A 12,692-nucleotide genomic window follows, 5' to 3' on the forward strand; every position below is an offset into this window, starting at 1 on the left:
AAGCAGAGCGTAAAAGCTCTAAAGAACATGATCTAAAGGGCGTTACCGCCTCACCGGTAAAATAAAAAAAAATAAAAAAAAATTTCCAAAAAACGCCGTCACAATGCGGGTCCCCCGACAACCCTTTCTTTTTAGCCAAGTCCCACATTCTCAAACTTTCAGCATCATTCTTCAACCCTCATTTCCTCTGCTTAAACCCTAAACCCTTATCACCCCCAAAACAATGGCTTCACTCATTTCTCCCTCCTCTACAATGTCTTCCATCAAGCTATCAAGCTGCGCAACAATGGCGACTGCAGCTGTGGCCGCCGGATTTTCAACGGCTTCTAATCCTTCCTACGCCGAAGGTTCATCTTGGTTTAATCCTTTCTCATACTCCCGATCTTCGCCGGAAAATGAGCCTAAATCTGATGAAAAAAATTCTCCGGCGCCGGCGAGTAATTCCACCGACGATGAATCGAGTGGTCGGTCTTCTGGATTCGATCCTGATGCGCTCGAGAGAGCCGCTAAAGCTCTTCGAGAAATGAACAGTTCTTCGTATTCTAAAGATGTTGGTACTTCTAGGTTACTGATTTTTTTCAATTTTTTTGAATTAAATTTCGATCTATTTGTTATTGGTGTGATTAATTTTGGTTTGATGTTGTTTGAAATAGTTGTATCGGATAATGAGGGCGCAAGAGAAAACGAGATTGGCTGAGTTGGAGAATGATAAATTAATGATGGAGTTGCACCAAATTAAGCGTGACATTGTGAGTTCTTTTTTTACAATTCTTTGTTTACAATTAATTTGTTGATTATTTATTGGATGATTTGCTCAAACAGCTGATAATATTGAGGATATAATATTAATTTACTCGATTATTTGTGGATTGGAGAGCTGATAGTATAGTATAGTATACAATGTGCTATCATCGAATTTAGAGCGGAGGTAATTGTAGGATTTGACTCCTAATTCCTAATGGTCGGAAATGTGTACTGTCACTTGATTCTTAATTTCTAAATATTGATTGATATGTTGACAGTAATTGTAGGAATTTGACTCCTAATACCTAATGGTAGGAAATGTGTAGTGTCATTTGATTCTTAATTTTTAATTATTGACTGATATGTTGACAATAATTAATTTAAATGAAGTTTCGTATTCATTCATGGTTTCATATGCAATGAAAAGCACTTGATTCCACCTGTTTAGTCTTTTGCCAGCAAGGTGTTTTTACCGGAAATTGAGAAATAGATTAGGGAGCCAAAATAGTTTTTGCTAATAGTTCTGTCCTGAGTTGCAGATAAAAGTTGGCATGTTTTGCAATGCCATCTGTTTGCTGCTTCAAGCCATATGTCTTCATCTCAAACTTTGACACTTGAGAATGAAGGCAGGTGCCTGATACATCATTAATTTTGTGGAATCCTAGAAACAATCTGTGATGGCCTTCTTAAATGGAAAGTAACTTCTCGCCTTGGTTTTTCCTGTTGATCTCACTTGACTCCTCCTGGTAGGGATGTATGGAGGTGTTACAGGTGCTTTATGAAAAATTCAATGGCTTCATCTGTTGCTATATCAATTCATTTGTTTGAGTTTCTTAGTTTATTTCATGTATTTATTTTTTCTCCCCTGATGCTACATGTATTCTCCAAGGTGTTACAGGTGCTTTATGAAAAATTCAATGGCTTCATCTGTTGCTATATCAATTCATTTGTTTGAGTTTCTTAGGTTATTTTATGTATTTAATTTTTTTCCCTGATGCTCTACCTGTTCACCTTGAACATTGGGTAATTTAGCATAATGTCTTCTGCAATGCCCCAAAAGAGAATGCTAATATGAGAGGAGTTTCTCACATTTGAGGCATCATAACTGTTAATTTAATCTACTTTTCAATATCATAGCTTGTGAACAACTCTACCATTCTCTAGCTTTGTACGATAGGTATATGATTATGCGTATGAAAAAAATGTACTATAATGCTTCAAGCACTTAGCCAGAACCACCTTGTTTGGCAGGAGGGGCAGCAAAATATGGCTGAAGAACAAAGACGATTGGTTGAAGAACAGTCCCGGGTGTTAGCCCAAGTAAAGCGAGAAGAAGATAAGATGGCCAGAGATAGGATGCAGGTGGGTTAAACAATCTCTTTCTTTTTACACAAACACGTGTATATTGAATTATTAAACATTTGCCTGCTAGGTCTTCACCTGTACTTTTTTTTTTTTTTCTCTTGCTTACCAATATTTGGGATGGGAACTTGTTTATTTTATTCAGGTTGCATTGTGATGTAAAAAATCAACTATCTCAACGTTTTTATTATCTGTCCAAAATAAAATAAAATAAAATAAAAAGGCAGGAGGGACTTAGTTTAATAGAGAGTTGTAATTCTTGCAGAGAGAACATGAAAAACAGAGGCAAAACAATGTTGAAATGATAAAAATGCAAGAGGAAGCTGCCATACGTCAAGAACTAGAAAAGCAGAAAACTGAGGAGCAGATTCAGGCTCGACAACGCCAAACTGAAAAAGAGAGAGCTAAAATTGAACAGGAGACTCTACGTGTCAAAGCCATGGCAGAAGCTGAAGCCCGGGTTCACGAAGCAAAGCTGACCGAGGATTACAACAAGAACATACTCCGAAAAATGATGGATGGCGAAAAAGACAAGTGGCTCGCAGCAATTAATACAACCTTTAGTCATATTGAAGGTTAATATTCATTTGTTCCCACTGATATATAGCTTTAACAAAATTCTTCTGCACTAATAGTTGGCCCGTTGGCTCTCCTCGTTTCCCTTTTCCTTTTGTGGGAAGGGGCAAGGATTGTGCTGGACATGTGGGGGATCTTATTATGGAGTCCATATCCTTGATGTTTATCCTAAAGAAATCTGATTTCTTTGTCAGCCTAGAATTTTGCTTCTCCAGTTTGGACATGTGTGTGAGTTATGTGTCATTCTTACAATTTCATGCTGGGCTTTAAACTTGATGGAGCTTAGTGAATGCCCAGATGGAGTGTTTTGCTTTAGGTATTGATAAAATATGGAAAGACTAATGACGTTAATTTCTATTATCTGGAGATGTTTTAGAATTAGTCTTATTTTAGCCGCTATTGGCATAAAGTAAACTTGTTGATTAGTTTGGCTACCAGAGTGCCAATTTATGTACATCAATTTTGGGACCCATATCAAATCTTAACTTGAGGGAAGTCTAGATTGTTGCATTTGCCTCTTGCAAAATAGCTGCTTATAGTGTGTCATTCAATCTCACAAAAATTGTTTGAAATATAGATTTCTCTGTATGCTGTAGAATTCTTGGCATTTAAACATGTCCTTCTACTGCTAGAAATCTTTCGGTTTATTTATATTTAGAAGTGTGAGGCGTTCATGCAACTGTTATGATAGACCAATGTCTTGAAGAGGTGGGGTGAAGTTTAGGGCTGTTGGTATGGGCTTTACTTTACACAAGTGGATGAATATTGTGGGGAAGAAAATGAAGGTACATATATATTTCAAATTTTCAAATTTCAACATCCAAAGGGGGTTCTCTTAGTTATGGCATGTTTGTTCTGTCAGTTTCTGCTGTTAATTTTATTTATTTATTTATTTTTATGATGCTCCATATATCTCCCCTTCCCCCTCTTAATTTTATAGTGATCATGGCTGTCTCTTGTATTTTGTTCTTGCAAAAAATTAGCCCTAGATTCTATTTTTCTTTGCATATGCTGTATACTTAATATAGATTTTAACTGCTTTTGCAGGGGGTCTTAGGGAGTTATTAAATGATAGGAGAAAGTTATTTATGACTGTTGGTGGGGTTACTGCTCTTGCTGCAGGAGTGTATACGACTAGGTATCTGCCTCTAACCTTCTCTAATCTTATCAATTATAAATGTCAATTGTTGGTGATGTTTTTTCTTTCTCCATATCCCTATCATTTCAGTGTATATAATCTTGCAAAGCATCATAGGTTCATTTCAGTGTATAGCTTTAACACTGTGATAGCTATGAAAAAACGTTAAAATTAATTGTAGTTTTGCACTGTATATGGCTTGCTCAGGATTAATTTGACTTTTGGCCATGAAAACCATAATAATGACATGTCCTTGCATATGAAGTTCTGTAGCTTTCATAGCGACTGAGAGTTTTCACACTGCATGTGGTCTCAGATACCTATTTTTTCTCTGTTACGGTCTTACGGAGAAAAGAAGTGGTGCTGTCATTTGTGTAGACTGTTTTTTTTGGTATTTAGGGAGTCACAAAGGCGAGTGATGAGAACAAGATCCCTTACTCTCATCATTTGTTGACTGTTCTTTTAATAGATTTGTGATATATGATTATGCCTGTGATGTTACTTCATTAATTTACCATACTGCCTGACATATGTGCTTTGACATTTTTCTTCATGGGATTTTTTTTTTAGTAAATGACATTATGTTTAATTTTTAGCTCCTTATTTTTTTTCCCCCAATTTTGCTTAATTGTTTTCATTGAACTTAAGCTATATATTATTATATATGCTCATAGCTTGTCACCATCATTGTTAAATCAAAGGTTTCATCGTGTCATCATAAATCTGAAGCTTCTTAATGTTTATTATTACAGTGTTCCCCAAATCAAAATAGAGATGTTTCAAAGACCCCTGATGGCAGCACCTTAGGAATCCTTAGTACTTTAAGTGACTTTTTACCTCTTAGAATTAGGGTTGACAAGGAATGAGTGTTTTGGATGGATCACCAGAAATCCCCCTATTCCCTCAATCTCAATTTCTTTAATTCCTGAAATATCAATTTGTATGGGACATCATTTGATTGGGATATCATGGAAAAGAGTCAATAAGAAAGTGAAATGGATGTTGGATCTCCATCTCAATTATGGAATAAGTGGTTCCATGTAATTTAGAATGACTGCTTTTTAATAGTGCATATAATTGTCATCCATTAATGATTGGGATATCATGGGAAAGTCAAATGTTGATGTACCTATGTTCTCTAGGATCAAGTAAAGAAAGAATTAAGACTGGTAATCACTACCAACACTCTAGAATTGAATCAAATTAATGTTTAGATACAGTCTATGCCATTCAACTATCCTTCACTAGAATAAGAGCTAAACGAATATACAAGAGCTACAGTTTATCACTATTCTCAAACATCCACCTAGCTGGTTTACCAACACAAGTGGCCCCAATTTTTTTAGTAATACTAGGACCAGAAGGGAGAAACTTGTCTGTAATAACATTCACCAAAGCTTTCTTTACAAGCGACTCATTGTGTACCATGAGTCCTTCCTGTGGCTTATCGTAGATAGAAAGAAATACTATAGTAGCCAATTTCTGTTTTACATCAATATGCACCTAGTCCAAATAAGCAGAAAGTCATATTGACTGTTCATGTTCCTAAAACAGTGGCCAGGTGTCTAATGGACAAAGTGAACCATAACTGCAACTAATAATCTATTTATGAACAATATTAAAAGCCAAGACTAAGGATTAAAAATTTGGAAGTTGGACAAATTCTTAATTGTAATATATTGAGTTATAGGATATCTTTTAACTTTGAGATGAAGTGGTCTTAACTGCCTTGATTGATTTGCCGGGGGTTTCCATCTAACATCAATTGAGCGTGCAGAGAAGGTGCTAGAGTTTCGTGGGGTTACATAAATCGCATTTTAGGCCAACCATCCTTGATCAGAGAGTCATCAATGTCCAAGTTCCCGTGGTCAGCAGTTGCTTCACGAAGGAAACAAAATTTGTTCACTTCTGCTACATCTTCTGGAGAAGCAAAAGGGTCAACTGTTAGATCTGGATTTGACAATGTTGTTCTTCATCCATCATTACAGCGGAGAATTGAGCAACTTGCACGAGCTACATCTAACACAAAGGCGCACCAAGCTCCCTTTCGTAACATGCTTTTCTATGGGCCTCCAGGCACAGGGAAAACTCTGGTTGCGAGAGAAATAGCCAGAAAGTCGGTAAGTTTGATTTCTGCCCTAATTGCTGTATCTTTTGTCAATGTTCTGCTATATGTACCTAAAGGAGTTTCTAGTCTGCTGAGTCATTCTGTTTTGGGCCTGTGTTAGTAGCGCATATGATTTATGATGACAGACAGCATGGCCAGTCCACCTGCGGAACTGAATTATGCACATAGGCTCATTTTTTGTTAGTGGAATGGCTTTCCCACAATGAGGATATCTGATTCAAAGCTTTAATATAGTATCTCATGCAAAATTAGAGCTTAGATTAACCTTTCAACCATATTTCTGTCTCCCCTCTTTTCTCCTTGTGGGATAATGGTTTGTCTGTGTAGGCACATCATTTTTGCTCTTACTGTTAGTTTGAACAATCATGCTTTTAAGAACATGGTCAGTGCAAACGAATGTAAATAATTTTATTGCAATGATTTTGTCTGTCACTTGGATGATCATTCTGTGCTGTTAGCATTAATTCTGAATCCCATACAAGAAGATGGCCAAGGAAGTTGAAAGTCAAGTCTGTGCTGCCTTCTTCTACACTTGATGTTTGAAATAATGTGAACGTATTATCCCATTACTCCTTTATGTTAACTTCAAAACATTGTGCAGGGATTAGATTATGCCATGATGACTGGAGGAGATGTTGCACCCTTGGGTCCACAAGCTGTTACCAAGATCCATGAAATATTTGATTGGGCTAAAAATTCGAAAAAAGGCTTGTTGCTTTTCATTGATGAGGCTGATGCGTTCCTTTGTGAGTAAGTGAATCCTTTTCTCTGTTGCTTAGTGAATTTGCTTTTCTAAGGGCTATATATAAGCATTAAATATACTCTTGGAAATTGTATAAAATTAGGAATTCATGACAAAACACATGCGTAAATCAGTGTTATTAATGTTTATATTTTGATGATTTCTTAACTTTTTACGATTTTCAAGTGTAAATTTAATGCTTATATGTAGCCCTAAGGGCTATGTATAACATTTTCCTTTTTTTAAATAAAAAAATATATACTTGTATATTTCACAAAAATGGTGAAACAAAAAAAAAAAAAAAAAAAAAAATCCATTCCCTAAAATGGGCAAACCAACAAATGCTTATGGAAAATGTTTGCAGATGTCCATGGAAGTATTCCAACTTGCCTTCAAGGGCATCCTTAATTTATTATTCATCACCCATTAAGATTTGGTTCTTGGGGCTAAAGACTGAGACATGACCAAATATGTACTTGAAACAAGGTAGCCTAAGAAAACAAAATTAAAAATAGTAATAATAATCAAGGAATTGATCTTGATCCCTCCATGTGCCTGATGTTAATTACTCTCTTGCTATGCTGTAGGCGAAACAGTACATATATGAGTGAAGCTCAGCGAAGTGCTCTCAATGCGTTGCTTTTCCGTACAGGGGACCAGTCAAGAGACATAGTTCTTGTGCTTGCCACTAACAGGCCAGGTGATCTTGATAGCGCTGTCACTGATCGAATTGATGATGTAATTGAATTTCCACTTCCTGGGGAAGAGGAACGATACAAGCTGCTGAATCTGTATTTGAACAAATACATCTCTGATGAGAACAAAGACGACACCAAATCTAAGTGGGGCCCAGTTTTTAAAATCAGAAAGAAGCCTCAAAGTATTACCATTAAAGATCTTTCAGAAGATGTGATTCGTGAAGCAGCAAGGAAAACAGAAGGGTTTTCAGGTCGCGAGATAGCAAAGCTGATGGCCAGTGTTCAAGCAGCTGTTTATGGGCGGCCAGATTGTACATTGGACTCGCAATTATTCAATGAAATTGTAGATTACAAAGTATCTGAGCACCATCAGAGAATAAAGCTGGCTGCTGAAAGTGTGCAACCTGCATAATTTACCAAGTCTACTGCTATCTATCCCTATCAGTGTTTTTAGGGCGTAATTTTTTTTCATGCGAATTGTTGAATGTATACATGTAGATGTATATTTTTTTCACCAAGGGAGTAGCAGATTCTTTTGAAATCTGACTAGACAAGGTAGACCATAGGATTATCCTAATTTTATTGGTATTTGGCCAGAGATAGGCACATACATTTTTTTAGCTTATACTCTTATAGGCGAGAGTAGAAGGGGAAGTTGTGGGATGAGGTTCCCTTTGATTAGGGCAGTCTCTATTGGTTTGATCACGGTGCAAGGTAGATAATTCTTGTCACGGAGACAAAATATGCATTTGTTTTCCTCCTATTATTGGCGTAATAAAAGAAATTGTGAGCAGGTCTGTTTGATTGTTTTTGAAATGGTTTCGACATAGTGCAAAAGAATTGGAAAAAAAATCACACAAGCAGTTTTCTAACGCTAGCTTCCATCTATGCTTAGTTCAGCTAGAATACGTTAAGGCCCTGTTTTTAACGGTCTGATGATTTAATGTCATGTTTGAATGTTTGATGACGATTTTCCTATATCCCACCTGATTGCACGCAAAATATTGTTAATTGTTGTGATTTGGCCTAATTCGTTATCAACTGATTGACTAATTCCACTACCGAGTACAATCCAATAAGAAATACTCAGTAGCTCCTTTCGACCCTATTTGTTTCCACGATACTCGATATTAAACTTTTAGAAGTTTTCATTTAGACTCATTTCAGATAAGATTAAAAAAAAAGTCTTATCGTTTTTTTATTGTGAATATGTCAAAATAACTTTTTTTTTTTTTTTTTTTTTTTTCCTACTGTTCACTTCACCTTATTTTTGCCGAACTAAAATTATTTTTGCTGATTCTTGTTTGTATTTCTTCTTTAGAGTTATTGATTTTTATTTAACTGAAATTATTTTTACTAAACTGAATTTAATTTTACTGAATTGAATTTATTTTTACTGAATATTTTTTTTAAAGGTGAACTGAATAGGGCCTTGCGTACACTTTATCAGAAATACTTGTGTGGACCTGGTTCACAAATAATATTAATGTGGACCCGAGGTTTATACACACGCAACTGATATTATATTGAACATAGTGACCTTTATTTTTAACATAATAACCTTATTTTTAACATAGTAACCTTTATTAAAAGTTGTATAACGTTTAATACTATTGTGAACTTAAAGTACGACGTTATCACCTTAATTTTAACACAGTGACCTTTATTATTAATATTGACCTTATAAAATATTTCATTAAAAAAATTAATCTCTTATAGCCTATATATTACCAAAATGACTTTTATTTTCAACATAGCAACCTTCATTTTATTATAGTGACTTTTTTTTTATTAATAAAACAACCATAGTTTCTCTAATGTTAATGGTCCACAATAAATTAGTGTGAACCAGGTTCATTTAAGAATTTGTGACACTTTATAAACAAACTTCCACTTGGTTATTAGGCTCTAGGCCAGACTTTTTGAAAGTGAGGAAAAAAAGGTAAGAAAATTCCCAATCTGAAATTGCGTTTTAACTATAAGATACAATCTCTATTATTAGATCGACCAAGTACATGGTACATCACTCAAATTACCCAAAAAAGCTAAATCGGCAAAAAGACTGAAATTTTACATATTCAACACTCAAAATACCATCTTACATGTATTAATAAAAAAAAAAAGTTTAGCAAGAGCGGAGAAAAAAGAGTGATTGATAAGTTTGTCACAAAAAAAAAAAAAAAAAAAAAAAAAAAAAAAAAAAAAAAAAGTGATTGATAAGAACATAGAAGATAGTATAATTTCACTATTCAAAAAAAAAAAAAAAAAAAAAAAAAGATAGTACAATTTCTTGAAAATTTACATTTCCAACAAATAAGATAGTTGCATAACCTAATTGCTTCATTTTATCATTAAAAATTCGCTAATGTCATAGATCAACCACATTGTTTAGTCACTTTCTAAATTCATTGGTCGACCATATTATAATTAGGCCAATAAACAATAATTGTGTAATTTTATTACCACTACTTTCTCTTTATCTCTTTTAATTTTAACACAAAACAGTCCTAATCCTTGTGGATGTGATTAGGCCGCGTAGTACGGTCGGATAATCAAAGCATATCAAACCTAAAAAGATATTCGTCAAATTAATTTAATATTTTATTTAATTAATGATTGATTGATTCCCCTTTAATCGTTAATTCGTTACGTTCTATTACTACAGTATCTTTCATGCAATTAAATATATATATATATTGCTCGTTGGATATAACAATAATTTATAATAAATTTAATAATTTAATCTTTTCAAATTGGCACTTTCTAGTCTTTTCTTTAGATTAATAACTTAATTGTGGTCAAGTTTGAAAGATCTATACAACTTTTGGATTAAACAAGTCATGTTTTATACCTTTGATTTCATAAAATATAAAACTAAATCTACATTTCTTCACCATTATGGAATTATAATGTTTCCTTATTTGACAAATCTAGGTAAAATAAAGGGAACAAGTTAGCGAAGGTACATTGAATTTAAGTGCTATTTCTGGCTAATAAGTAATCTATAGCCTGTCAGAAGGGCGGTGGGGGCTTGCCTATTAGTTTATTAAACTAAGCTTAATTACTGTTCCTTAATTACAATTTTCATTTGCTAAAGTAGGGTATGGTTGTATCCTTGTACGGCTTTGTTCAATTTGACTTGTTTTGCATATATATGACTTTTGTATGAAATAATTCGTAAAAATATACTTTCTCCGTTCTTTTATTATTGTACCATAGAGGTTGACACATTTTTTTTTGGTAGTGGGAAAAAGAAAGAGAGAGGGGTAAAATTACAAAGTCATCCATGTAATGTAAGCATAAACTAAATAATCAAGTGGTAAAAATAAGGGTATATTTGTTATTTGTAGTGTGAACATAAATATTTGTTTCCTAAAATGGAAATGGTGCAATATTTGTGAAATTTGTTTAAAAGATAAGTGGTGCAATAAATAAAAAGACAAATTTTTAAAAAAAGCCGGTGTTCGGTAAATTAGTGAATGGCGGAAGTTGGGACAACCAACAACTGCCAAACCACCACTCCTGTCGCCACTCCCTTAGCTTCTCCTAAGAATCCGGCGTCCCCCTCCGATTTCGACCTTGCTAACCATCCCAATCCCCTGATTCCAGCGCTTCTGACCTCCCCCCATCCCCCGATTTGTCGAGTTTGAAGTCCGGAATTACAACAACTCCGAATACCTCGACCCCAATTGCATATATACCTTATTGTGGGTTTTTATCATTTCACCTCATCTACTTTGATGGTGGCAAACATGGCAGCGGCGGAGGTGGTGATGACTATGGCGGCAGAGGTGACGATGACGACAACTATGAAGGGAAAAATATGAGGGCTTGCAGTTGGTAACGGAGAGGGAGAAGGGGGTTGAGGTTTTGATGGAGGAGAGAGAATTTGAAGGTTTGTTAATGGTGGAAATGTTTAGTTTTGAGGAGAGATAAAGATACGGGATGAAAGTAGAGCCATTGGGGTAACCTTTGTATTTTGTGTTTATTTTTTTTATTTTAATACTCTGTTTTTGTGAAAAAAAAGGGTCACTTTTGTGAAGAAAAAGGGTCACTTTTGTGGAAAAAAAGGGTCATTTTTGTAAAAAAAGGGTAACTTTTGTGAAAATATGAATCACTTTTATAATAAAAAGGGTCACTTTTGTAAAGAAAAAGGGTCACTTTTATAAAGAAAAAGGGTCACTTTTTCGTAAAAATGTTCGATGTACAATAAAATTACTGTAAACCGGGGGCATGCAAAAGGAGTTGAAATAAAAAAATAAAGAAAGTATTATATTTTCACATTAAATGTTTTTTTTTTGAAAGATAAGTTGAATAAAATAAGATTTATACAAATTCCAGCGAAATATAAATTTTGGTTTGGACTTTGGAGTGGAGAGGGGGTAGGGGCTGGGGGGGAAATTTCTTTGTTAAACAGCAAACAATGCTATATGAATTGAAATTTCAGGAGTTGACTTAGTTTAATAATTTAGACTAGCCTTAATCTTAGAAAAATACGTTTGCGTGTTCATATTTATGATCGACTAATCCATGGCCGTAGTCCTTAAATTGGCCCTTCAAATGTTATGGTTCTAATTAAGTTGGAGACTTGACTAATATAGTAGTTGAAATGTTTAGTCTATCATCTTTAGTTTAACTTATTTATTACTGTTTTGTTCGATGAAAATAATTTTAAAAATTAGTTTTAATCAACTTGTATAAGTTCAAACAATTTTAAATACGTTATACAAAGTACAATTAATAACAAGTTCACTGATAGTTAAAATGAGTTTCAATAAGGGCCTGTTCTGATTTATTGAACTGAACAGAACTGATTGGAGCTGAGCTGAACTGAACTGAACTGAATATATTATGAGAAAATGAAATTAGGAATTGAACTGAACCGAACAGATTGAAGCTGAACTGAACTGAAGAGAACAAGCCTTAAGTTATGTTAATTGATTGATCGTAATGACTCTTGCCTGAGTTGAACTTTGATTGGTCATAAGTTGTGCATGGAAGGGAAATCGGCTAGGCTGAAATTAAAGTTACATGTATAACAAAACTAGAAAATTCTAACTCAAACACAGGTACACATTAATTAAACCTTTGATGTTTAAATTCAAATTACATGTAAAACTTTCATGTAATTGAATATATGATTTGGGTTTGGGCAGTAATCAATGGCATAATGGCTAGTGCCCACCAGTGATACTCTTGTTCCATTTTTGGGACAGAGAAATTATATGTGTACCTTTATGGGAGGTAAGAGACATTGGTATGGTACCTCCCCACGTTTGTAGGATTGTTTAGTGGTTTCAAAAT

The 12,692-nt window shown here is 34.4% G+C and overlaps 1 protein-coding gene across 1 annotated transcript; it reads left to right on the forward strand.

The window, feature by feature from the left end:
- Positions 1 to 221: 221 nt before the first annotated feature.
- On the forward strand, positions 222 to 8,000 carry LOC145561831 (uncharacterized). The gene is made up of 8 exons (XM_081621949.1): positions 222 to 550; positions 654 to 749; positions 1,996 to 2,106; positions 2,372 to 2,681; positions 3,730 to 3,820; positions 5,598 to 5,940; positions 6,550 to 6,698; positions 7,278 to 8,000. Exons 1-8 carry the CDS (start codon positions 224 to 226, stop codon positions 7,798 to 7,800), a joined length of 1,950 nt encoding a protein of 649 aa, XP_081478075.1. The 5' UTR covers positions 222 to 223; the 3' UTR covers positions 7,801 to 8,000.
- The last annotated feature ends 4,692 nt before the right edge of the window (positions 8,001 to 12,692 follow it).

The sequence above is a fragment of the Chenopodium album genome, chromosome 10 (assembly GCF_948465745.1).
Source record: "Chenopodium album chromosome 10, dcCheAlbu1.1, whole genome shotgun sequence".
NCBI classification, from domain to species: Eukaryota; Viridiplantae; Streptophyta; class Magnoliopsida; order Caryophyllales; family Amaranthaceae; genus Chenopodium; species Chenopodium album.

Excerpts from the sequence above, each read along its gene's own strand:
- LOC145561831 (XM_081621949.1), top strand. The coding sequence starts at position 224 with ATGGCTTCACTCATTTCTCCCTCCTCTACAATGTCTTCCATCAAGCTA. Across the intron at positions 551-653 it reads GTTCTTCGTATTCTAAAGAT|TTGTATCGGATAATGAGGGC; the intron begins GTTGGTACTTCT and ends TGTTTGAAATAG. Across the intron at positions 3,821-5,597 it reads GCAGGAGTGTATACGACTAG|AGAAGGTGCTAGAGTTTCGT; the intron begins GTATCTGCCTCT and ends TTGAGCGTGCAG.